Here is a 27957-nt window from a genome sequence, read left to right as displayed (position 1 = left end):
GGCTACATTCATATAAGAGTATCTGAAAGAGAAACGTTATTGATAGATTCCTTACCTTAGAATATCCCCAGACGTCAGACTGGATCCGGAAAGTTTTTTGTAGCAGTCAGTAGGTGGCGTTGTGCGGCTCCGCGTCCGTCACTGGCGTCGTAAGCACCGAGATGACGTCACGGAGACTACATAGGCGCCACCCATGTGCGCTGAAGTCAGTTCTTTCTTTTTCCGCGCCAGCAAGCGCAGATCCGGATAGAGCACGTACCTTAGTCACTTTGTAGCTACTCTTTTGAGACTTTTGTCTCCTCGCCCCCCCCCTTTATTTCCTGGTGCACGTAGGGATGCCTGGAATTAAGTCCTGTGAGGCCTGCCGTCGCAGTATGTCGGTGGCGGACCGCCATGATGTTTGCATCTACTACCTGGAGACCGACCACGACTCCCGGGCCTGCCGGCCCATGGCCCCAAAGGCCTTGAGGGAGCGGCGCCAGAAACTGCTGGAGGCCTGGCTCTCGTCCCAACGCCGCTCCAGGGACCGTTCCCAGGACCGCTCGCGGGGCCGCAGTCGTCACTCCTCGGGCTCCAAGTCTTCGCCCTCGGATTCCGGTAAGCGATGACATAAAAAGAAGTTGAAGAAGCTTGTTCTCTCTCTGACGTCGGTCCTCGGATGTGGACGAGGGGGACAGGGGTTCTGCCCCTGCGGCTCCTTAGGGGCCTGGGAGTCCTGCGGCCTGCCCTCCTTACCTGGGTCAGTCAGCAACTCCCGAACAGGTGCAAGAGTTTCTTGCCACAATGGACCGCCTTTTTAGGCCTCTGGCTCCCGCCGGTGTGCCTTCGGGCCCCGCGGTCCCGTGTCCAGATCCTGTTGGCCCGCCGGCGGATCCAGCTTCGGCGTTGGCTCAGGCCCCGGTGCCACGAGGTCCGGCGCTGCCGGTTCTGGCCCCAGCGCCGCCCTCAGCTCCGGCGCCGCAGTGGGTGCCGTTCGTTCCGCCCTTGCCCGGGTTCCAGGACCATTTCGTTCCTGCCTGAGATCCGCACTGGGACACGGCGCCGGCCCGACCCCGGCCGGTGCCGTTTCCAACGCCGTTTCTCCCTTCTCCGGGTCCGGCTCTATTGCCGCGCCCGGTTCCTCCTGCAACAGAGGTGGAGGGTGACTGGGAGGGGTCCGAGAACTCTCTTGCCCATCGGTGTGACTCCGAGCAGGACTGGGTGGACGATCTGGAGGACGCCGGCGACCTCAATGTCAATTTTGACCCGGGGTTTGCCTCTCCCCGCCTACAATGGAGGAGGGTGCTTCCTATACGATGGTGCTCCGTCGGGCTGCTAAGGTCCTCAACCTCCATCTTCCTACGGTGACCCTCAAAACTAACCTCCTCACCGAGGTGCTCCAGACAGTGTCTACTTCGTCGGAGCCACTGCTTCCCTTCAATGACGCCCTCACCGATGTCCTGTTGGGGCACTTGGTCGTGACTGGCCATGGGGGCCCCTGTGGATAAGAATGTTGCCAGGCGTCACCGCCTGGCGCCTGGTGACTCCGCATTTCTGACCACTCATCCCACGCTTGAGAGTCTGGTCCTCCAAGCCTCGACGTCGCAGAGTGCCTTTCCCATGGCTCCGCCGGATAAGGAATCTAAGAAGCTGGAACAGTTCGGTAAGTGGTTGATCTCTTCGGCCAGCTTGGGGCTGCAGTCGGTGAACACCGCCTGCTTATTGGGCCGCGGTGTGGGATGCCGTTGCTCAGGTGTTGCCTCAGTGTCCTGAGGAGGTCCAGGCTGTCCTTTCCCAGGCGATTGCTGAGGGTAAGGATGCGGCTAAGTTCGCCATTCGGTGTGGTTTGGATACCGCTGACTCATTGGGCAGGGCGATTTCTACGACTGTGGCGCTGCGTCGCCACGCCTGGTTGCGATCTACTGGGTTCTCGCCCGTTGTCCAGAGCTCACTCATGGATATGCCCTTTGATGGCACTTGCCTGTTTGGCAATAAGGCCGACAGTGCACTGGAGCGTTTTAAGGACTCACGGGCCACGGCCAAGTTCTTGGGTCTTTCCACGAAGACCCTCGGCTACTCCTGGTTTTCCTTCCTTTTGTGGCCAAGGCAAGCCTGTGTAGAACCAGCCTCAGCGCGGCCACGGACGCGGCATCCGCAGGGGCGGATCTGAGAATCAGCATGGGGGGCAGTCCACCTCCGCTCCCGCTGTTTCTACCTCCAAACCTTCCTAATCGAAGCTTTGTGGAGCACCCCATGCCAGTGGATGGCAGGATTCGCCATCACCTTCCCCACTGGCTCACCCTCACATCGGACAAGTGGGTGTTGCAGATCATCCGCAAGGGTTACTCCCTTCCCTTTCAGTCCACCCCTCCAGCCATGCCACCTCGGTGCCTCCGCATGTCGGGGGATCACTTGGTACTTCTCCAGCAAGAAGTCATGGCCCTCTTGGCCAAGGGGGCTATCGAGTGCGTTCCTGGGCTGGAAGTAGGGAGTGGTTGTTATTGCCTCTACTTTCTGGTCCCCAAGAAGGACAAAGGGGGCCTGCGCCCCATCTTGGACCTCCGGAACATCAATAGCTTCCTCTGGAAGGAGTTCAAAATGCTGACTCTGGCTCAGGTCCTGGCTGCCCTCGACCCTGGAGACTGGATGGTAGCGTTGGACTTGCAGGATGCATATTTTCACATCCCGTCCTGCCGGCCCACTGGTGTTACCTGCGGTTCACGGTAGGCCAGGAGCATTTTCAGTTTGCCGTGCTCCCCTTCGGCCTTACCAGCGCCCCTCGGGTGTTCACGAAGGTGATGGCGGTGGTCGCAGGTCACCTGCGCAGGTTGGGGGTGTCAGTCTTCCCTTACCTTGACGACTGGTTGCTGAAGGCGGGCCTGCCCCAGGCAGTCGTCAACCACCTTCAGACTACGGCTGACCTCCTGCATTTGCTGGGGTTCTCCATCAACGTGCCGAAGTCGCACCTGAGTCCCTCTCAGAAGCTCCCCTTCATCGGAGCGGTTCTGGATTCGACGCTGTTTCGAGTTTATCCTCCCGAGCAGCGTGTCCGGGATATTCAGGCTATGATTCCGATCTTTCAGCCTCTGTCCTGGGTTTCGGTAAGGATGACCCTCCGGCTTCTGGGCCTGATGGCCTCCTGCATCCTGCTGGTGACACATGCCAGATGGCATATGCAGGTTCTGCAGTGGGACCTGAAGTTCCAGTGGGCGCAACATCAGGGCAACCTGTCCGATCATGTCTAGATCTCGGAGGGCACTGCACGACAATTGCGGTGGTGGCTCACGAATCGCGATTGGGTCTATGGCAGATCCCTCTCCCTTCCCCAACCGGAGCACACAGTGGTGATGGATGCGTCCCTCCTGGGATGGGGAGGCCACTTGGGAGAGGCGGAGATCAGAGGCCTCTGGTCTACGGCGGAGTCCCGGCTCCATATCAACCTTTTGGAGCTGCGGGCGATCCGACTTGCACTGAAGGCATTCCTTCCCTCTGTCCGGGGAAGTGTGGTGCAGGTGTTCACGGACAACACCACCGCCATGTGGTATTGCAACAAACAGGGCGGCGTGGGGTCCTAGACCCTATGTCAGGAGGCTCTGCGCTTCTGGACATGGCTGGAACATCAAGGCATTACCTTGGTGGTTCAACACCTGGCAGGTTCTCTGAACGCCAGGGCAAACAAACTCAGCCGCCGGTGCTTGATGGATCACGAATGGCGTTTGCACTAGGACGTGGTGCAAGGTCTCTTTCTGCAGTGGGGAGAGCCTTGGTTAGATCTATTCGCCACCGAAGAGAACGCGCAATGTCAGCAGTTCTGCGCGTTGGAATTTCCAAGGCGGCATTTGCTCGGCGGCGTTTTTCATTGCGAGTGGAATTGCGGTCTATTGTACGCCTTTCTGCCTATACCACTTTTTCAGCACTCTGGGCAGAAGATTCTGCGTGACCAGGCCCAAGTCATCCTTGTGGCTCCGGATTGGGCACGAAGATACTGGTTTCCCGAGCTACTCCGCATGGCGATCAATCCCCCGATTCGTCAGCCTCTTCGGGAGGATCTTCTGTCGCAGCAGCAGGGGACGGTCCGCCACACGATTCTCTCCAGCCTCCACCTCCATGCGTGGAGATTGAGCGGCAGCAGTTGACAGCTTTCGCTCTTCCTCCCGAAGTGTGTGATGTCATTCTGGCAGCCAGGCGTCCCTCCACTAAAACGGTATACGCCTGCAGGTGGAACAAGTTTGTGCCCTGGTGCACAGCAAAGCCTGTGGATCCCCTTTCTGCCCCTCTTTCTGAAGGTCTTCTGTTCCTTCTTTCTTTGGCCCAACAGGGCTCTGCTCGGGGCACTATCAAAGGTTATCTTTCGGCCATCTCTGCCTTTTTGAGGCTTCCCGATCAGCCTTCTCTCTTTAAGTCCCCGGTTGTTAACCGTTTTCTTAAAGGCATTACGCACACGTTTCCTCCTGTGCCGTTCATCATGCCTTAATGGGACTTGAATCTCCTTTTGACCTATCTGATGTGCGCTCCTTTCGAGCCCCTTCATACCTGTCCTTTGCGTCTTCTTACTCTTAAGACTGCTTTCCCGGTCGCTATCACCTCTGCCAGAAGAGTGAGTGAGCTCCAGGCTCTTTTTTCCAAACCTCCTTTCCATCCTGTTCATCCGGGCAAGATGGTGTTAAGGACCCGTCCTTCTCTTCTGCCAAAGGTGGTCACGCCCTTCCACATCAGGCAGACCATCACTTTGCCTACCTTCTTTCCGCCTCCGCAATTTTCGTGGGAGGAAGAGAGGCTCCACCGTCTGGACCCAAAACATGCGCTCGCATTCTATCTAAAGCGTACGCAGCAGTACCGGGTGGATGACCAGCTCTTTGTTGGCCACTTGGGCGCCATAAAAGGTTGGGCTGTGCACAAACGGACCATCTCTCGGTGGGTCGTTCTGTGCATCAAAGCATGTTACTCGTTGGCTAAGAAGGAGCCTCCTTTGGTGCTGCGTGCCCATTCTACCAGGGCAACTGCAGCCACTACTGCCTTGGGACGTGGCGTCCACTTGCAGGACATTTGTCAGGCAGCTACGTGGGCCTCGCACACGTTTACCAAGCATTACTGCCTTGACAGTTGGGTCCTGAGAGACGGCTTCTTTAGCCGTTCTGTTCTCCGTGACTTTCTGGTGTAATCTATTCGCAGACCCACCACCGGGGTTGGTATTGCTGGGGTATTTAGTCTAAGGTAAGGAATCTATCACTAATGTGTCTCTTTCAGATGCACAAGTTACTACTTGTTTAACGATGATGTAACAGACATTAGTTAGTGATAGATTCCTTACCGCCCCACCCATCCACCCCGTTCTGTGAACTGATTCTAGGGTTACTGTCATCCCTTTCAGGGCCCTTGTTTCTTGGCACCAGTGGTCAGTTTCTTGCATGGCTCTACGTTCCTGGCGCGGAAAGTCATGTACAGAACTGAGGTCAGCGCGCATGGGTGGCGCCTAAGTAGTCTCCGTGGCGTCATCTCGGCACTTACGATGCCAGTGACGGACGCGGAACTGCACAACGCCACCTACTGACGTGCAGGGGTACTGCTACAAAAAACTTTCCGGATCCAGTCTGGCACATGGGGATATTCTAAGGTAAGGAATCTATCACTAACTAATGTCTCTTACAGATATATATCGTTACACAAGTAGTAACTTGTGCTTCTAGACCACATGGCCAAGAGATGTCTTGCTTCTGCTTTTCTGGTAGTTCTGTTCATATTGTAAGTTATGGGGCTTATTTAACTCGTGCATGGATGCACAATTTTCCTGAAGCCATGATTTACAGAGCAAAATGTGCAATTGTTTTTAATAGAAACGTTAATCATAAGAAAACAATCCTGAAATCCCACCAAATTATTATTTTATATCGAGGCGTAATATACATTTTTGGGGGGAATTTATTTTAAATTTATTCAGCCATTCAAAATAATTGCAGAAAAATGCAACAATTACTCTCTTCAAATTATGCATACTTTTTCAAAATGCATAAATGCTACAGATTTGTCCCAACCTTATGATGCTTCAAAGTGCAAAATAATTGATTACGTTTCCACAGACTTAAAATATCATTACTGATCAGTACGGTAGGCACTGTTGGGAGGTAATTGCCTATCACGAGTTAGGAACCAAAAGCTAACTGCATGTTATGGGCGTGGTCATTAAGATTCACAACACCAGTATTTACATTAACATAGTTTTTCTTGTTTAGGGAGGAGTGGATTTTTAAGAGCTAACTATCAGTTCATGAAGCGAGTTTCATTGGCACATTTTCCAAATTTTGGGAGGCAGTTGTATTAGTCCATGGAGGTGCACCCTCACGAGAAAAGGATCAATATTTTATTAGCTTTGCTAAACCCTGTAGTTTTGTAACTTGTTTTTAGGAACAGATCAGTACGCCCACCGGATACCACATGGGGATACTTAAACTCACTTCATATATTGCTATGGTCACTCCGGATTCCAACTATGTGGATGTGAAACTAGAGGCTAATAATATATGACCGTAGCAGTTCACGATGAGATGCCATTGTTCTTATTAGACCATACTAGTTGTACTCAATTTTCCAATCCTCACTCATGCATGCTGGAAGGGTCAAGTACACTATTGGAGTACATTTGTAAGGTACTTCTTAAACTCCTACCATTCAACCAGTAAACATCACATCACAATCCTGAATGCTGATCACTCCTTCAACGATTAGGCCTCCTTCAGTCCCTCGTGAATATAGAAGGTAAGCTGACTTTGGCTTTTACAGGGAGAAGCTGCGTGCACTTCTAGCCCTGCACTGTTCTTTGTGGTGTTTCTGCTGACTGGGAGAACAGCTATGCTTTAGTTGTGTTTTTTTTGCTTTTCTTTGTGCTATTGAATCCATTGATATTTAATTCTACCCTACTTCTCTACTTCTCTCCAGGAGAAGTCATCAGCTGCTTGGAAAATCATGCGTCCTTCCAGAGCTTTGACCTAAATGACCTCTATGTGGCTCTCGACATCTACATCCTCACCCTGCCTCTGGAGATAGACATTGGGAACTCCGACTTCCAGCACAACAGGTAAATGTAGATTCCACTGTACACCCACACAACCTTGTCCCCAAAGAAGGATCGCTACCATCCAGTCATAGCTTGCCTTCTAATTTCACCCTGATTGCTGCCCAAAGTTTGTCTCCTTGACTCTTCTAAGCAGTCCTTTGCTAATAACTTTATTTAAAGCCTGTGGATTCAGCCTTCCATCCACAATGTTCTCTAAAACGCCATAAAGCACGAGCTGCCTCGTATCGTCCTATCAAACCAATCCCATTTTGCTTTGTATCCTTATCCTCCTTTTAAGGCTAGATCCCACTTGAAATGGCACATATCCTGGATCACCCCTGGTCTTTTTCAAACAAACCTTTAATTTCTGGTCAGATCAACAGTGCCTTTTCTCTGAGACATTGACCCACATTCCTCTTACTGATGTACATTTTCATTCTATGAACTGTACGACATTGAACATCCCCAGAACTGTACATACCAGTACAACTCGTTTTCCCCCACCATAATCATGGGGTGTCTGGCCATGAAACTGGATAATGAAATCCCACCGCTCAGCTCTTCTGCAATAAGATTGTGTGCATATTTCTTTTAGATTCTCTGCCATTTTACTCAACGTTTCTGAGGCATACCGCTTAACCAATACATGTCCCCTTAATTGCAACACCTTCCCCATTGGCTTCCTTAGTTCACCCTAAGGCCAAAGATCTAAAGTTTCAAAAATGTGGATATTGCTCTTCACATTTCTCTGTGGCTGACCACCAACAACCTTCTCTTCAGTAGTTGTGAACGCTGCACCTCATGCCTTTGCACTATGCTTTCCTAATAGAAAGTAGTTACATGGTTATATAGCAGTCCAGCATTCCTTCTGTTGGCCCTACTGGTGAACAGTCACAAACTTTGCTGTTTCACTGAAAGAAGGAGAGATTACAAGACAACCATGTTTGAATAATTCTTACCTCAGGTTGCCCTGGGAACCCTGAGGTGGCAGTGCAATATACCTCTAACCTGAGTTGAGGGCTTTTTGCAGCACTTACAATTATGTGTCCATGGCCAGAGCATATCTTTAAATAGGAGTCAAAGGCTTTTTGTTTGGTACCAAGATTCGACTGTCTTGTAGCCCTATAGGATATGCATTCCAAGAGAAAGCAGTGGTGTGAGGTTCAAACACTAGACTATGATCTTGAACATGTGCCATAACGTGAAGTTGGCATACCACAATATACAGAAGGAAATGAGGCAAGTACATGTGTGTCACTACCAGGCATCATGGAGGTCTCACAGCGCTTGATAAAGAACTAAGCATTAGAGGAGAACGTCACCAGAGGAGCAGAAAATACTTGCTGTGAAGCTTCCCATGTATTGACTCCATACACAGAGTCTCCAGCAGGGGACATTGTGATATTATTTCCTGATGGGCACATTTGCTCACCAATTTCTCACCTTATGAATTCTCTTCCAGGCCCCTGACTGGTCTGAAAACATCTCTCCAGCAATGTCTCTCCTGCACCACCAGGTGGCATCAGGCAGCCTCAGCTTCGACTCCACTTCCGGACATGACTGGAGTACATTAGGCGGCAGCTGGTGGGCTGACATTGGTTCTTTTTTTTTTTTTTGCACTTCATTGATGAGGATCTGGAACCTTTCCATCTTACGAACTAATTCCTCATCCATTTTGAACAATAATGTAGGTCAAATTTCTCTGAAAAGTTCAGGCTTTTAGACTTGTAAGTGCCAAAAGAAAAGGACTCTTTCAGATTGGCATTACTTCTGAATGTGGTGCTTTGGATACAATGCTGCGGTCTGTACATTTTGTGCCTCCGTGACCCCAAGGTCCAGCCAGTAGATAGCTGGAAGCCAAGTAATTTTTGGCAAAAGCCCATAAGATGATGGTAAAGTTCTCTCCTTCACCCAGAAGTAAGTCATCTTCCAGAAAAATACTTTTCTCAGCGATCTTCTCACAATAAACACAGAAACGCCATAGGAAGTAGAGGTCCTCGTGTTTGTTGCGGGAACAGTCCTATTTCTGTGGCTATTTGGAACTTCAGCACTGTTTCTCACCACTATAGTCTCCATCTTTGTCAGACACAATCCTGATGCTGAAGAAGATGAGACCAGCGTTTCTGGTTTAATCAGCTCACCTCTAGCAGGTCTTTGGTGTGGCTATTCTTGATGTTTTAGAACAGCTCTGGTATCCTCTGGGCCACTCTCCAAAGGGGAGCACGTTCCTCTGGGCTTGGTGATGTTAACATCACCAACCCTGATGCTGAATCTTCGCAGTCTTCAGCCATAGCGACTGCAGCAAAGACAAAGCTTGCTAGGGCACCATCCCACACATAGTCAAAGCCTTCATTTGCACCCACACTGAGGATGTCCATGGCCCTGACTTCACTGACCACCCTCGAAGGTGGATGAGATAATAAGTGTGGAAGAGAAAAAGTTAAGGTAAACTTTGATGTTTTCTTTGTTGAGCACCTCCTCAGGGCCCTGATATGTACTTTTCCCCAATAGTTAATCCCCAGGGCCCAGAGAATTACTATTGTTGTTGGAAAGGCAGCTGAAGCAATCGGCATTGCTTTCGGTAGAGTTGAAATCTAACATTCTGACTGAAATTTTGCAATCCTCCTTCTCGCTTGTAGAGCCCTTGTTCTGTTTCAATGAAGATCCCTTGGTTCTGCCTTAGGGAAACCCTTTTTCTGCCCGGTCAACCGGTAGCATAAATGCCAACATTTTGACATTCGAAATAGGGAGATTCTGAAGGGAAAAAAAAGTGTGGGATTTCATTTTCCCCATTGATCCACATTGAAGCAAAGGCAAATTTAGACAGAAGACAGATAGAATAAAGCTGTTTTTGGTTCAAAAAAGAATCTTGGGAGTCTCCGGCATGAATCGGGTTTGTTGACATGTATGCACAAGTCCAGGATTATTTATAAAGGTAGATTTGCATGTGTAAATTCCTGGGCGAGCATGCTGGGAAGGGATTTTGGTCATCAACTTTTTAAGCAATTTAAGTGTCTTTCAAATGTTTTAAAACTATTTCTAAACTTTTACATTGTACAGAACGTGGTTATTTCTGTTTTGCATCTCATTTCATGGCTATAACTGCTTTATTCTCCTGGCGATAGTGTCACTCGAAGTGCCACACATAAGGCAATGCAATGTTGTAAGAAAGTGCCCTCTTTTTTGCATGGTTGCCCCCACTTTTTGTAAACTGTTTTAACCTTGTGTGCCTTGGGTTCCTCCCAAACAGGTACCCAGGACCTATGTTCTTTCCCTAAAACTGCATTAAAAACAAAAACCCAATTGGGACTCTTTGGCCACAGGTCAGTCCCTTGTAAATGGTACTACAGGTATCAAGGGCACTGTGGTCAGGGAAGGTCTCCAAGGGCTGTAGCCCTTATTGTGCCACCCTTAGAGGCCCTGTACCTTTATATACACACACACCCTGCCATTGCAGGCTGCGTGTTTTGGTGCAGAGCAAAGTGAAGAGTCAACATGGCACAAGTCCCTGTGTGCCATGCCTACCACCCACTGCCCTGGCCTAGGTCAGCCACCCCTCTAGCTGGGTGCATTATACCAGTGGTGAGCATATAGGTGCATGAGCCCTGTACCCCTACAGTGTCTAAGTCAATTCTTAGACATTGTAAGTCAGTAATGCCATTAAGAGTATATGGTGCTGGGAGTTTGTCATTACGAACTCCACAGTACCTTAATGGCTTTACTGAAAACTGGGAAGTTTGGTATCAAACTTCTCAGCACATTAAACCCACACTGATGCCAGTGTAGGATTTAATTAAAAATGCACACAGAGGGCATCTTAAAGATGTCCCCTGAAAAACAACCTAACAAGTGTCCAGGCTGAGTAGCTGCCTGTCAGCTGCCACCACCAGACATTTTTCTGGACCCCTGGGTTGAGAGCCTGCTGCTCTCGGGGGTCTGAATCCATGCACATCCTGGGACGAGCTGCCAAGCCTCCTCCCCAGGATGGGCAGGGTCCACGAAGGGGAAGCTTCAAATGCTTGCCACCTTTGTGAGCTTCCCCAGGCCTTTGCTGCTTCCAGCAACTGGCCCCCACTGGTTCTGACCACCATTCTGGGAGAATCGGCAGGAAAACCAAGTGAGGAAGGGAGGTGTGCCCACCTTTGCCAAAGCCGCCCCTAAGGTGAAGCACAACTCTCAGTCACCGCCATCTTGCAGATGGAGGGACCCAGCCAACCAGAGTGAGGCATATGCCCCCCTCCCACTGGAGGGTGGCACAATAGGGGTGTACCCACACCAAGGAAGGCACCCATTGATCCCAATCTTTACCTACCTTTAATGCACCTAAATGTAGTATTATGGGACCACCCGAACCTTGCCTCCTCAGACAAGAACCGACCAAGAAGAAGGACAGCAGAGCCGTGCTGAAACTAAGAGGAGGAGGACGCCCACTGACTTGGCCCCAGCCCTACCGGCCTGTCCCTACCTCAAACCTGCTCCAGCGGAATCCCGGTGTGTCCTGCAGCCAGAAACCTCAAGAACCCCGAGAACCTGCCCTGCCTTCCACAAGAAGGACTTTGTCTCCCATGAGCACCGGATTTGCTCACCAACAGACTCTAGCCAAAACCATGAGTCTGCACTTGACTCCCACAACCTGAGTTCGAGTGGCCCAACACCACGAGGTTGTTTCCCGGTGATCCTAACCTGAGATCTGGTGATATCTGACCTGACACGAAACTCCAAGCAAAGCCTGCAGGCTCTTTCTGGAGGATCCCCGCGACTGGAGCTGGTAAGAAAACCTGACGCCTAAAGACACCCCTGCACCCAAAGTCCCACGGACTTAGGTGGCCCAACCGATGGTGTCCAAGCATCCCCAGGCATCCCAACTTACCTCTCCAACCGGTGGTCACCTCCAGAAGATCTTCGTCCCTGAGCCTGCAGTCTTTGTTGCAACTGAAGAACCCCCATTGAAAACAACAGGGTACTCGATGCCAAAACAGCACCCTGCACCCAGCCGTCCCTGTGCCGCTGCGGTGTACTTTGGGTGCTAACTCGGATCCCCCTTTGCCCTGTGCCTAACACCAGGAGCTTTGCTCCCACAACCCTGTGGCCTGCTTGTGAGCAGCCACCAACCAGAGGCTCCCTATCGACATTGGGTAACATTGGGCCTCAGCACTCTGCACCCTCCTGCCCTAGTGCCGCTGAGGGCCTTTTGAGAGTGCATCCTTGACCCTCGGGGAAGCCTGGTTCTAACCCCAGAATACCATCTCCCACACAAAGTACATACCTATTAACCGATAACTTCATTTCTCTCCTTAGGAATACATTGACTGTCTTTCCTTGAAAAAAAGTTGTGTGGATTTGGTTTTTACATTGAACTTTAAAAAAACTGTGAAGAACTAAAAATTGCTTACTTATCTTTTCTCTAGGAAATGTCCCAATGTGCCTTTTCGGTGTATCCCACTGAGTAGAAAAAGTAATCTGCAAAGTAATGGAAAGTAATCTAACAGTAATTTCTAATGTATTGAAAGCATTTACAAACCTGTAACAAAGTAATTTTTATTCAGCTTGCTTGTAATGTTTAGCCTGCCTTGAAAATTATCAAAAACACTTACCTGTGCCAGGCTTGCTTGTTTCTAGAAAATAAATACAACTATTTAATATTTTCATACAATTCATACAAATCAAATTGGTCTGAATTTAGTCTTTGAGTGTGTGACATCATTTGCGCCCATTCTACCGCAAATAGAGAGTAAGGTGCTATCTACTTTCACCTCTGCCTATCTTCGGGGTTCCACTGAACTCTGTGCGCACTATACCTCATTTTGGTTTCGTGTATACAGAGCCTGCTTCCTACAAATGTCACCTAAGGACATTATAAACATGGAAATGTCACACATAAGCTAAAGGAAAACTTGCCATCTATGCAGTGGACTATAAGTCTGTTCAGCTGAGCTCCATTTATCTATTTTTTTTTTTTATTTGAAAAGTTTTATATAGGACGCACCAGACCCTGGAAGGGTATCAGAGCGCTTTACAAAAGTTACATCACATAGAAAGTTTAATACAATAGGTACAAAATGAGAGTACAAAGTAAGGAGAGCATACTTGATGTCAAACATTAGTAGTGGGTCCAGGGGTACTCAAGAGTGTGATAGTCATTGGTCTTTAAAATCAGGTGTAAGTTCTGTTTGGAGAGCAAGTTAAGTGTTTGGGTCGGGTAGGAATTTGTTTATTAAAAGCAGATTGACTTAATTTTTGAAGGAGGTGCTAGAAGGGTTCATTCTAATTTCCGGAGGCAGGGCATTCCAAGATCTAGGGGCTAGACCTGAGAAAGTACGGTTGTATTTCATTATTTTCTTCCAGAATTTTTGCGGTTTCAATAGCCAGGTGCTGGTGCTTCTCGATGTTCTGCTACCGCCTGATAGTTCCAGTTTATCGGCTAGATACTTCGGTGTGCTGAATTGCAAGTCTTTGTGTGCCATACAGGCGATTTTTAGCTGTGATCTTGCCTCAAAAGGGAGCCAGTTTAGTGCCCTTAGATCAGGGGTGATGTGGTTGTTCTTTTTGTAGCTGGTGACAAGTCTTGCGGCGCGTTGAGAGAGGCTTTTAGTGGTGCCAGTCTGGATATCGGCAGACCTCATAAGGTTGTATTCCCTTAGTCTAATCTGGATATTACTAGGGCTTGCACTGCTGATTTGAGGTCATCGACGGGAAGGAAGGATTTTAGTTTTCTAATAATTTTCATATGAAAGTTTGCTCCTCTGGTGGCTGAACTGATATGTTCCTGCATGTTGAGATTTTTGACGATTGTTATTCCTAGAGATCTTGTGGAGCCTATGATGTGTGGTTTGCAGTTGAAGGCTGTTAAGTGTTTCATCCAGTCTTCAATGTTGACGTGTCCACGCAGAGGGGTAATTAAGAGGAATTCAGTTTTGTGCACATTGAGTTTGAGGTGGTTTCTGGTTAGTCAGTTGTGTGTTTTTGCAGAGTTGTATTGAGTGAGCGGAAATCATCTGGTGATGATACTTTTAGGTGTAGTTGGGTATCAACCTATGTGATAGTGAACATTGGAGAATTTCAGAATTTTGGTTAAGGGCTCCATGAATAGATTGAAGAGAGTAGGTGATAGGGAGGAACCTTGAGGGACTCCTAGGGTGACCGCCATGGTGATGGACATCAATTGGTTGAGCTTGATTCTTTGCGTTCGGCTGTCTAGGAAGGAGGCGACCATTTTAGGACATTCCCAGATAACCCCATTCTTTGTTCAAGTAAGTCTAGGAGACTATTGTGTTTGACCGTATCGAAGGCTGAGGATAGGTCTAGGAGGATTCATTTTGGTCTAGTATTCTAAGCGCATCGTCAACAATGTGTGTCATGGCTGTTTGCGTGCTATGGTTCTGAAGGAAGCCTGATTGGAACTGGTCAATGCGGTGGAATTGAGCTATGTGGCTGCATAGTTGGGAATGGACTCATTTCTCCAGTAGTTTTGCTAGGGTAGGAATAGGGGACATTTGACTGTAGTTATCTGGGATTGTGTGGTCAGCTGTGTTCTTTTTTTAAATGGGGTTACCTGACCTGTTTTTAGGCAGCTCGGAAGGGTTCCTTGCAGTAGGGAGGCATTCACTATCTTTGTCCAGAGGGGAATTAGAGAAGTTTTGATCTTTCTGAATATATTAGCTGGAAGAGCGTTGCAGAAGTGATTTGATGGTTTAGGTGATGTTAAGATCTGGAGAATGTCATTTTCGTTCAGAGTTTTGAAAGGGTTCCAGGACGCTTTCTTTTTGAGGGCGAGTACGATTTGGTTAGGGGTTTGTACAAACGGGGGTGAGTGGGGGGTAGGTGGAGGTATTTTTTTGAGGTGTTCGTTTGCTGTTTGGAGTTCATTTTCTATATTTTTTGAATTTTCAAGGAAGTGGGAGGCAGATATGTTGCAGCTTGGTTGGGAGTTTGGACCTAATGTGGAAGCGTTGGCTTGTTGAGCAGATTGTTGCTTGATAATTTCAAACCGTTTCCTTGGGCGATCTCTAGCCTTGTTTAGCTGAAGTTTGAAGAAATTTGCTTTTGAGAGTCTGATGTGTTTGTTATCGGTGCTTCTTCGAGATCTCAGTTGCTTAAGGTGCTCTAGCGATGGTGAGGATCTCCTTGTCGGTTCAGCTAGTCTCGGGTTGCGTCTTTGGTCATGTAGGCTCCCATTGAACTATGGTTTGGAGTCTTTAGAGGACTTTCTTTTTATCTGGAAGGGCGCAACTGCGTCAAGAGGTTGTATGACATTACAATGTGTTTTTTTAGCACGCACGCTTTTACATCGCAGATTTTACCGCGCATACATTACCACTCATTTACATTAACTCACATTAAAAATACATTTACCACACAATCCACTTCCACATACGGTTTTTCCACGCATACTATTACTTGGTGTTTTTTTATATTAATTATAAACTAATTTAAACGTGCAGTGTTGTTTGGACCATAAAATTAGAAATACGCTATGTGACTCTTCCTGTTACCAAGGTCAGGATAGCGTCTGCCACCTTAGCACCAATAAGCCTGAAAAATATATTTATCTGTCCCCTAAGTAAATTGTAGGCATGCAAGATAAATAAAAGGTAGCCAGAAAGTGCGCCCAGAATGGGGACTCATCCATACTACATTCCTAAAAAGAAAGAGCTGTCCTCTCCACAATGCACCGTCTACAGACAATGTCCCGATGCCATGCCATTCTTGAAAGAACAGCCTCAGCCACATTGGTGCTGGCCAGACCTACTAGTAATAAGTCAAGGCAATGGAGGCACATGGAGATAATGTGTTACTTATTTTTCTGAAGCCTAATTCCAGGACATACACCACAACACGGCTATATGCAGCCTTAAGCCCTAAACCTTCTGTACAACACTGCCACCTACCGATGAGCATTATTCATGTGATAAATGAAGTACTGTTGAAATGCATTGTAATGACTTGCGTGGCAACTGTCCTTGCGTTGTATAATATGCGTGGTAAATGTATGCGTTGTTAAAACTTCGGATTAAAGGATGTTTCCCCCGTCAAGAATGCTAGTCATCGAGTTGTTGTAGTGGTTAGTGAGGTCAAGGACCTCTGTCATGTCTGCTGGCGGCAGTAGTACGTTGTTGCGGAGGCATGTTAGATCGTTGAGGTTAATGTCACGGGTGTTCCTTTTCCATTGTTTGCGTTTCTTAAGTTGGGGTTTATGTGTCTTAGTTGGTTCGGTTATAAGGAAGGTGATGTAGTGGTGATCTGACCAATCAGAGGGGACGATCGATTCAAGTTTGATGAAATTTGGTCTAGCAATGACGAGATCCAGTGTAGTACCCAGGTTGTGTGTCTGGCTGTCCCAGATTTGGACTAGGTTAAGGTCAGTGAGGAAGGGTTTTAGGCTATTGACTGTGGGGTCGTTGTGATCGTTCCAGTGAAGGTTGAAGTCTCCGAGGAAGATGTGTGCGCAGTGTTGTCCAGGTTTGGAGGAGATGATTTCCATGATTTGTTTGATTAATGAGCGGTTGTTGCCTGGAGGGTAGTAGATCTGGTGTAATTTGCATAGGGGATGTCATGCTTCACCATGTGGCAGTGCTCATCGTTGGGCCGGCGCTGCAATGCCCTATGGGTACTCTTAAAGGTCACTTTGGGGGAGATCTTTTAAGAGGATGCCGTATGATGTATGTGGTTGAGGTAGTTTGTGAAGAGTTGGGGTGTGAATCGAAGAATTAAAACTGGTATGGGAGATTTTGCACTATACTTTAATGAGGGATTGCCCTTTCAGGGATAAAAACCTATGGCAGGTGGGTTTGAAAGTACACAGCGGAACAGAGTGAATAGTTGGTTCCACGTAGTGGGTAGCCACGTTGTCGTCTTTGCTTGCATATTGCTAAACACCAGGCATACAGCGACAGGCAGTTTGCCCGGACTGTGCTGCATAATGTTGTTGGGCAACCCGCACTGATAAATCCTGCCTCCCAGGGAGGTAGTGCTTTGGTACTCCTTCTTTAGTTGAGGCATCTGTGAAGATGTATCCATCAGAGGAAAAAGTTACTTAACTTTTTTAACAATATATTAAACACCTCACTTCCTCTTGATCAGTTAAAATTGTAACTAATAAGATCTCAAGGTGTGCAAACACTGTCGGTCATTGTTTTCTCGGTTTATCTAACAGGCACTACAATAGGGCGCTGAAAAAGTTTCAGGAACTGATGTCAGGACACTGATTGGCTCCAAATATGCTCTGGTGTTGCTATGTCTGGAGAATGAGTCATGACTGGGACTGCGTCCATGGTGCCGACGGGTGAGGGAAAACTTCAGCAGCCCCTTCAGAGGTTACAACTTTAAAACGAATGTGGTGGTACCTAACAGACACCAGGCAGACAATCAGGGACTCAGTACATATCGCCCCGTCCCCCAGATAGCTGCTTCGTCTGAAGCCACTGGACTGAGGAGACAAAGGAGTCACTTTGGGAGCATGCAGCCTACGTAGAGCTGCATGTGTTCAGGGCACATTGAGACACTTTTAGCCTAGGTATCCAATCTGAGAAGTGTGAACGCAGCTATTAAGACAATTAAGGTAGATATTAAAAGACAATTAAGGTTTTCTTTTTCCTGTTTCTGATTGAGTGATTTGCATTACAGTTGTGCCCCTTTACCTTTTCCCTACATTAACAATACACTGCACGATTCCAGGAGTACCCTCACCAAACCTCCTCCAGCCATGTTTTAGGTCGGACACCTACATCTGGGCCAGTGCTAATACATTTGTCTGTCAACCACATCGCTAGCAATGCTCGGCGTTTGCCACTCTTCTACTGGCATTTGGAATCCCCAGTAGCTCAATTTAGGAGATCAGAGTACCAAACCCTTTTCATCTGAGGCTGTGGCGGGAAGACATAGAGGATCCTGTAGTCCCAGCAGATCCATGCACACCCACGACGGACAAAAAACATTACCCGGCAAGATGCTTAAAGGGAAACCTTTGTTTTCCTCTGAAGTGAAATGGTCTACAAGGAATATCCCCTTAAGAAGAGCGATCAAGAGTACAGCTGCCTAGTGGAGCTTCAGTTTGTGAGGAGAAAAAATGGTGTCTGTCATCACTGCAAATAATAAGCCAGGATAGCCTTCTTGCATTACAAAGTTAAGCCCTCTGCCTCTTGGATGCAAAGCCTTATTCTGTGGGCTGTAAGTGTTTTGCATTGCTGTCCTAGCATGAGATCCGGCTCCTCCACAGGGTTTTGGACTGAGGAAGATGGTGTTCTTCTTGGTTGAATCATATGTGGAAGAGTTTTGTCAGCACTGAAGCTGTCCTCATCAAAGTACAGTAATTTGTCAGCACTGAAGAGTCATCCACACCAAATCACAGATGTTTGTCATTTCTGAATAGCCACCATCACGAAAGCACAGATATTTGTCAGTATTGAAGGGGCATCTTCAATGCCCGAGATTTGTCTGCACTGAAACGTGATCTACACCAAAGCACAGACGTTAACTAGCATTGAACATTCAACCTCACCAATGCAGACATTTGTCAACACCAAGGATCCATCCTCTGCAATGCACAGACGTATCGCAGCACTAAAGCCCATCATCAATGAACAGACATTTGCCAGCATTCAAGATCCATCCTCTGAAATGCACAGACGTATCGCAGCACTAAAGGCCATCATCAATGAACAGACATTTGTCAACACCAAGGATCCATCGTCTGCAATGCACAGACGTATCGCAGCACTAAAGGCCATCATCAATGAACAGACATTTGTCAACACAGAGGATCCATCGTCTGCAATGCACAGACGTATCGCAGCACTAAAGGCCATCATCAATGAACAGACATTTGTCAACACAGAGGATCCATCCTCTGCAATGCACAGACGTATCACAGCACTAAAGGCCATCATCAATGAACAGACATTTGTCAACACCAAGGATCCATCCTCTGCAATGCACAGATGTATCGCAGCACTAAAGGCCATCATTAATGAACAGACATTTGCAAGCATTCAAGACTCATCCTCTGCAATGCACAGACGTATTGCAGCACTAAAGGCCATCTTCAATGAACAGATATTTGCCAGCATTCAACATCCATCCTCTGCAATGCACAGACGTATCGCAGCACTAAAGGCCATCATCAATGGACAGACATTTGTCAACACCAAGGATCCATTGTCTGCAATGCACAGACGTATCGCAGCACTAAAGGCCATCATCAATGAACAGACATTTGTCAACACCGAGGATCCATCCTCTGCAATGCACAGACGTATCGCAGCACTAAAGGCCATCATCAATGAACAGACATTTCTCAACACCAAAGATCCATCCTCTGCAATGCACAGACGTATTGCAGCACTAAAGGCCATCTTCAATGAACAGACATTTGCCAGCATTCAACATCCATCCTCAGCAATGCACAGACGTATCGCAGCACTAAAGGCCATCATCAATGAACAGACATTTGCCAGTATTCAAGATCCATCCTCTGCAATGCACAGACGTATCGCAGCACTAAAGGCCATCTTAATGAACATACATTTGCCAGCATTCAAGATCCATCCTCTGCAATGCACAGACGTATCACAGCACTAAAGGCCATCATCAATGAACAGACATTTGCCTGCATTCAAGATCCATCCTCTCGAATGCACAGACGTATCGCAGCACTAAAGGCCATCATCAATGAACAGACATTTGTCAGCATTCAAGATCCATCCTCTGCAATGCACAGACGTATCGCAGCACTAAAGGCCATCATCAATGAACAGACATTTGCCAGCATTCCAGATCCATCCTGAGCAGTGCACAGAGATTGTTCAACCCACCCATCTGGGACAGACCCTGCAGCAGTCCAAACACTCCTTTTGTGGCACAGGTAAGCCTAAGAGATGCCAGCAACTGCTGCACATCGGCCACGAAAGACCTTGTCTGCTGACATTTATGCCTACTCTGTAAGGGCAGTGGTGGATCTAAGGGAAGTCACAGTGGCTGACATTTGCCGGGTGGCCACTTGGTCTTCACTACATACCATTGCCAGATATTACTGTTGGCTCATGCGAGGAGTGATGGATTCTTCACAAGGGCTCTGCTACATCATTTCCTTAGTTAATCAGTACTATTCAGTCCCACCTTCAAGAGGGCATTGCTTAAGGATATTATTAATATTTCTGATGGGTACTGTATCTATCTTCCCATAGGCTCCTAACCACCCTTCCTCCTCCCCTTCGGACAGTCATTCTAAATGAAATCCAAAGATTACAGCTGTTGCTTTGCTGTTGTATAATCTGCAGTCTTTAACCCCCTTTGATCCTTCTCTGCACGTCTCAGTTGAACAGAGACAAATATAAGGATCAAACATCAACACACCAGTGAGCACCGTACACAGGTAGGTGTGGTAACATTTGAAAGCCACATGGTAGCACTGGCAATCAACTGCTGGAAACTTTTCTCGATCCAATCTAGTGTCTAGGGAATATCCATAAGGCGAGGATTGTGCTGAAGGTATAGTATCCACCTGAAATATTGTTACTAAAGGAAATTAACTTTTTATATTGGGCTAACAAAAGAACTACCAGGATTATATTTTACTGTTGTTATCAAGAGAACACTGTTTTCTCCAAAATTGTGCTTCTGGTAATGGCCTCTGTTGCTGTCTCTTGTAGGTATGCTTCGGAAAGCAGCGCCTCCTTCACCCGCTCACCAGGACAGTCTTCCTCATTCCGCTCTGATGAAGAAATGGTGCCAGCACTAGATCGATTTCCATCCTCTAGTGATGAAAGGTGAGACCATATTCAGGCAGCGGTGACCTTTAACATTGAGCTTTTCAGAGATGCACTCCATTGTGACCTAACACACCATCCGTGGTGCCCGACCCACACTGACCGTTAGAGGGTTAGATGGGGTATCTGAGCAAACAAAGACATTTTTCTTCATTTGCTCAGAAGCATACTCGAACCGTCTTGTAATTGCCGCCGTTAACTGTCTGATGACTAGTTTGCTATTATTTGAATCCAATTTAATCTTTTGGATATTTGACCATAAGTGACTGAAAGAAGCGAAGATGCTCATGTAGACTCCACTTCCCTTTAAGTTTGGGAAGAACTTTAAACACTTATTCCAGGAAAGTCCAGCTTACACCCATGAGTGCCTGATCAATTATGCAGTTCTGGAATACCTTGAACAAAATATGAATCATTTATACATTCAGTAGATATCCTAAAAATCTTTTTTAAACTGGCTCTCTATCAACATAAAACCATCCCTTTGTTACTGTAAGATCAAGAGTCTACCGAGTGGTGAAAGCTTACTTTTTATAATTTCGCAAATTTAAATAAAATATCACAGCCAATTTGTGTGGCAAATGAGCCACAGCTAAGGGGATGCTTATATCCACCCAACTAGATTTGTGTTATGGCTGGTTTCAGGAGTTAACCCCCCAAAAATATAACCTGTTGTTTCAAGTGTGACTGAGTGTAGCAGTAAGGCCAGCAGCCCGTCTAAGAAAATGAAACCAAATCCCTGTAGTCACCAAACAATTTAATTGGTTAATGCTTGCAGACAGAATGTCTTTTGAAGCAAACTGTCTAATCCCACAAAGTCCTTAAATCCCAGAAGTATTCAGGTGAGTGTATTATTGCGTACCTCATTCCAGACGTCTCACTCCATCCATTACTTAGCACCCTTTCCAAAGCACAGTTCGAGGCATGTGGGCTGCTGAATTCATATCTGTGCATAGATCGCCGCCTAGTGTTGGGTCCGGATGATTGCACATTGTTGTCCTGGAAGAGTCTTCAAAGTATCACGAGATAGGTGGCTCCTCCCCTGGACTACAGTGCGCATGGGCATCCTCTCCATTCTGTTTTTTTCCGCCATTGGGTTCGGATGTGCTTATCTTAGCTCAAGTTCGGAAACTTTAGTTTAAGGCCAAAAGGCCTTTAGATCGCGTCGGTATTGTTCGCGTTCGGTATCGACAAGTTTATTTTGTGTTTTAGTACTTTCTTCACGCTTTTCGGATCCGCTTCGGTCCGAACATCGATCACCGCTCGACGATGGAATCGAGGACTCCTTTCAAGAGATGTCCTTTATGCCATGCGAAATACCCACACGTCGATGTCCATCCGGTGTGCAACAAATGTCTCTCACCGGATCATGATGAGTCGAAATGTATGGCCTGCGCCCGGTTCCGCTCGAAGAAGACTCTGCGGAATCGACGGGCAGTGCAATTGGAGGCACAGCAATCGGCGCCTGCCCTGGTCAACATCTTCAGCACCGAGGATGAGGAAGCCGAGAGTGTAGAAGACATAGACTCCAGCCACGCTTCCGAACATGAATCCCGATCGGAAGACGATGATGAGGTGATCTTCGACGAGGTAGGAGACTACAATGAGGCCCTTGGGGCCGAGGAAGATAGCTCCAGCGAAGAGCTAGGCCAACCCGTCGATACGGAGGCCACGATACAAAGTCGTCATAAGGCTCAGGTCGAGGGATCGCCTGCGGGCCTTACCCAAGATCAGTCACACAGTTCTTCGGCCCCGCCTCAAGGTCCGGCCTCGAACAATTCACAGGAGCCATTAATATCGAAGACAACTGGATTTCCTTCAGTGAAATCGAAACCGTCCGTCGCACCGGCTACATCGAAACCGAAAGTGAAACTGGTTGCGATCGGATCGAAGGCCTCGAAGCCCTCCACTCCTTCGACGCCGGCACAGGTCATCGGCACCGAACACACCAAAAGAGATTTCGGAGCCGAGCTCACCGCAACGGGTTCGGGCACCGAACCAAAGAAGAAGGCCCTCGGTCCCCACAAGGCGCCTCGGCCTATGGCACCGAAGATTACGGCCCAACCCACCAAGGTCAAGGTGGTCGATCCGTCTGCGTCGACATCAAAGGGTGCGGCGCCTGCCAAATCATCAGCTCCAAGGAGCTGGGAATAAATCGGATACCGCTTCGACGCCTGCCTCCAAGGTGCCTGTCGGTTCCAAAGCGCCATCTGCGTTCACCTTGCAACAGGTCTCAGCGTCGTTGCAACGCATCAGGGACCGGGCAACCCTCCAACCTACTTAGGGTCCCGAAACGCACAAGGCCGCAAAAGCACACTCGGCGCCGGCGCACATCACATTTGGATTGCCGCCGCCCAAGGCACCGAAAATGTTCGAAATTCGGACAAGTGTCCACCAAACACAGACACTATCCACTGGACACATCGATATCGAGCCTTCACAGGCACACTTTATCGACGCTGACACTGGTAGGCTGATGCTCCGCAAGCGGAAAATCACACCAGAGAAGGCTTTGGACTCATACAAGATTCCTTTGAAACAAAAACTGCCAGTAGGTTCCGCACCAGTGCTTCATGAAACCTTTCCACCCTTCCTTCAGGACCCACCGTCTTTTTCTCCTACGCATTCAGAGGCAGACGCCGGAGAGGACTATATAGGGGATGATACCACCTACCCGGTGGATATCGATCCTGATGATCACATGCAAGACCCAGATCAGGCATGGGATGACCCCACCGACCAGGGTAGCGCACCAGATACTCCTGACACGCAGCTTTATAATATAAAGACATCTCCCACAGAGGACACTGCTGCCTTTAATGCCCTCATAGAACGGGCTGCTGCCAATCATGGAGTGGAACTCCATTCTGACCCTGTAGAGGAAGATTACTTAGTGGACACGTTCGCCTCCTCTGAGAAAACCGTCAAAACTCTGCCAATGTTGAAGAGAGTTCTGAAACCTGCAAAAGACATTTTTAAAGAAACAACCAGGGCACGGGTGTTGAACCCCAGAATCGAAAAAAAAATACAAGCCTGCATCCGGAGACCCTATGTACATTAAGGGTCAGTTACCATTAGACTCCATGGTTGTTGCTAATGCTCGCAAACGAGCACATTCGCAAATAACGGGTGATGCTCCTCCCCCCGACAAGGAGTCCAAAGTGCTGGAGACATCAGGCAAAAGGATAGCAGCGCAAGCCGCAAACATCTGGCGCATTGCCAACACCCAGGCACTCCTGGCCCGTTATGATAGGTCACACTATGACACACTAGAATCACTGCTACAACATTTGCCAGATGAATACAAAGAGGCAGCAGAGCTCCTTATCAGAGAGGGCCAACTCCTTACAAATGCGTCCATCAAATGCGCACTGGATGCAGCCGACACTGCAGCAAGGGCGATCAACACAAGCGTAATGTTGAGGAGGCATGCATGGTTAAGAATCTCAGGCTTCAAACCTGAAATTCAGAACAATATCTTAAATCAACCGGTCAACCCAGACTTTTTATTTGGCCCCGAGGTTGACACTACCCTCGAAAAAATTTAAAAAGACACAAACTGCAAAATCAATGGGGGCTCTGCAGTCGCAGCAGTTTCGGAGTGGCTCCTTTCGGTGCCCCGGGAATAGAGGAGCTGCTAGAGGTCAGGGGTCACAGCAGCAGTACAATAAAGGGGGGACGCAAAGCACCTATGATAAAAACAATAGAGGTGGATATCGTGGATCCAGCACCAAAGGCAGAGGACGTGGGTACGGCAACACCAGGTCCTCCCCCAAAAACAAACAGTGACGCCCTCACCCTGCCCCCCGACCACATAAAACCTGTTGGGGGGAGACTCCAACAGTTCCTGTCAGTCTGGAAGTCCATCACCACAGACAGGTGGGTCAGGGAAATTATCCAGTACGGTTACTGTCTAGAATGAACGTCCACTCCACCCAACATACCGCCAAAGCACCGTCCTATGTCCGTAGAGCACTTGGCATTATTGCAGCAGGAAGTACTAAGTATGCTGCAAAAAGGTGCAATAGAAGTCGTGCCCGTAAACCAACAAGGGACAGGGGTGTACTCTCTGTACTTCTTAATCCCAAAAAAGGATGGATCTCTCAGACCTATACTAGACCTGAGACCCCTCAACCACTACATTCTGTCAGAGCATTTCCATATGCTCACCCTACAGCAGGTTCTACCGTTACTCAGTCAGGGAGACTTCCTAGCCACCCTGGATTTGAAAGATGCGTATTTCCACATACCCATACACCCATCACACAGAAAATATCTCAGGTTCACTATTCAGGATCACCATTATCAGTTCAAAGTTCTCCCCTTCGGAGTAACAACAGCACCCAGGGTCTTTACCAAGTGCCTAGCAACAGTGGCGGCACATCTACGAAGACAACACATTCACGTCTTCCCTTACCTGGACGACTGGCTTGTTCAGGCAAAGTCAGCCCAGCAATGTGCCAGCCACATGTCCCTCACCATTCACCTTCTTCACAGTCTGGGATTCTCACTAAATTACCCAAAATCACATCTCCAACCCGCACACGTACGACAGTACCTGGGCGCGACCATAAACACTCTGGCAGCCACAGCTCAGCCAAATCTAGTGAGGATCAACAGCATGCAACTGCTGATCACAAAGTTCAACACTCCCTTCCAGCGCGAGTGTTCATGCAGTTGATAGGCATGATGGCCTCCTGCATTTTCATAGTCCCGCACGCGAGACTACATATGCGCCCGCTTCAGGAGTGCTTGGCACGTCAATGGAATCAGGCTCAAGGACAATTAACAGACCTAGTGTTGGTGAGCGGTCGGGCATACAACTCTCTGCATTGGTGGAACCCACAAAACCTTTGCAAAGGCCGACCGTTCCAAGAGCCTGTTCCGCAAATAATACTGACGGCGGACGCCTCTCTCCAGGGATGGGGAGCTCATGTACTCAATTACACAGTGCAGGGACTATGGACAACACAGCAAAAGAAGATGCACATCAACCTTCTGGAACTGATGGCAGTCTTCCTAGCCATGAAGGCATTCAAAGTACACTTATGCAACAAAGTCGTGTTGATCCGGACGGACAACATGACTGCCATGTACTACATACAGAAGCAGGGAGGAACACACTCTCCACAGTTGTCTCATCTGGCTCAGAGCATGTGGAAGTGGGCCATTCAAAGGAACATGTTCCTCATGGCGGAACACCTCCCAGGCAAAGACAACCAGATGGCGGATCTGCTCAGCAGACACAGCCACCAAATGCACGAGTGGGAGCTACATCCATCAGTACTCAAACCGTACTTCCAACAGTGGGGTCATCCAGAGATAGACCTATTCGCCACAAGGGAAAACACAAAATGCCGAAACTTTGCCGCCAGGTTCCCGCACCCACAGTCGCAGGGCAATGCGATATGGATGAACTGGTCAGGCAGATTTGCGTACGCTTTTCCCCCAGCGCCATTAATACCGCTAGTGGCACGCAAACTGCGACAACACTCACTGACACTCATCCTAGTTGCTCCAACATGGGCACGCCAACCATGGTACACCACCTTTCTAGAACTTTCCGTGGTGCCGCATCAAAGGCTGCGGATCACACCCGCACTTTTAACGCAGAACCATGGCGAAATTCAGCACCCAGATCCGCAACAGCTGAACCTGGCAATCTGGCTCCTGAAGTCTTAGAGTTTGGCTACCTAAACCTGCCACCTGAATGTATGGATATCATCAAGGAGGCCAGAAGACCCACAACCAGAGCTTGCAATGCGGCTAAATGGAAAAGGTTTGTCATTTACTACAACAACAATTACATTAACCCGCTGGATGCATCCATTCAAAACATCATCTGTTACCTCTTACACTTATACTGATGCAATCTGGCATACAGCTCCATACGTATACATTTAACCGCGATAGCAGCCTATCTTCAAAACAGGCAGCACCTCTCTTTATTCAGAGTGCCTGCCATCAAAGCATTCTTAGAGGGACTCAAACGAGTGATTCCCCCAAGACACCCACCGGCACCAGTGTGGAACCTCAATGTGGTCCTCACCAGATTAATGGGTTCACCTTTTGAACCTCTCCATTCATGTGAGATTCAATTCCTCACCTGGAAAGTAGCTTTCTTAGTGGCAATCACTTCGTTAAGAAGAGTTAGTGAACTCCAGGCACTAACCATTCAAGAGCCATTCATACAGGTTCACGCAAACAGAGTTGTACTACGTACCAACCCCAAATTCATGCCTAAAGTGATCTCGCAGTTCCACATGAATCAGACTATTGAACTGCCTGTTTTCTTTCCAAATCCACAAAATGTCGCAGAGAGAATGCTCCATACACTAGATATAAAGAGGGCCCTCATGTACTATATAGACAGAACAAAGGATTTTAGGAAAACAAAACAACTTTTCGTTGCCTTTTCTCCACAACACAAGGGCAACGCCATTTCCAAAGCAGGGATAGCCAGATGGATCGTTAAATGTATTTGCTATCAAAAAGCTAAACGCACATTAACGATTCCCCCACGAGTCCACTCAACACGAAAGTTAGGGGCGTCCATGGCTTTCCTAGGAAACATTCCTTTACAGGAAATATGTAGAGCAGCCACATGGTCCACTATACATACATTTACCAAACACTACTGTGTAGATGTACACGCAAAACAGCAGGCAGCTGTAGGACAGGCTGTTCTCAAAACTCTTTTTCAGACTGCTGCAGCTGGCACGGGCAGCCGCCGCTAATGGAGGGACTGCTATATAATCTATGCACAGATATGAATTCAGCAGCCCACATGCCTCGAACTGAATATGCTACTTACCAGTATGCATCTGTTCTTGGCATGTAGGGCTGCTGACATTCATATCGTCCACCCTCCTCCCCGGCACCTGTAGCGGCTGCAGCACTCAGAATTACTGTATAGCATGGTCATCACTTACTGTATCTACTCCATCACTGCCACAATGGCGAAAAACAATCTAAGGATGGAGAGGATGCCCATGCGCACTGTAGTCCAGGGGAGGAGCCACCTATCTCGTGATACTTCGAAGACTCTTCCAGGACAACAATGTGCAATCATCCGGACCCAACACTAGGCGGCGATCTATGCACAGATATGAATGTCAGCAGCCCTACATGCCAAGAACAGATGCATACTGGTAAGTAGCATAT

At 48.0% G+C, this 27957-nt stretch overlaps 1 protein-coding gene across 9 annotated transcripts in view; it reads left to right on the top strand.

The window, feature by feature from the left end:
* SZT2 (SZT2 subunit of KICSTOR complex) overlaps positions 1-27957 on the top strand; it is a 937318-nt gene that overhangs the window by 396788 nt on the left and 512573 nt on the right. For all 9 annotated transcript variants that reach the window (XM_085602961.1, XM_085602966.1, XM_085602963.1 and 6 more), the window contains 2 exons: positions 6913-7051; positions 20677-20793. In XM_085602961.1, coding sequence (XP_085459087.1) covers positions 6913-7051; positions 20677-20793 — 256 coding nt within the window. The remainder of the gene's footprint in view (positions 1-6912; positions 7052-20676; positions 20794-27957) is intronic.

Source organism: Triturus cristatus, chromosome 4_2, assembly GCF_964204655.1.
Source record: "Triturus cristatus chromosome 4_2, aTriCri1.1, whole genome shotgun sequence".
NCBI classification, from domain to species: Eukaryota; Metazoa; Chordata; class Amphibia; order Caudata; family Salamandridae; genus Triturus; species Triturus cristatus.
Note: the sequence above shows the minus strand (reverse complement) of the source record. Positions and strands in the feature narration are given on the sequence as shown.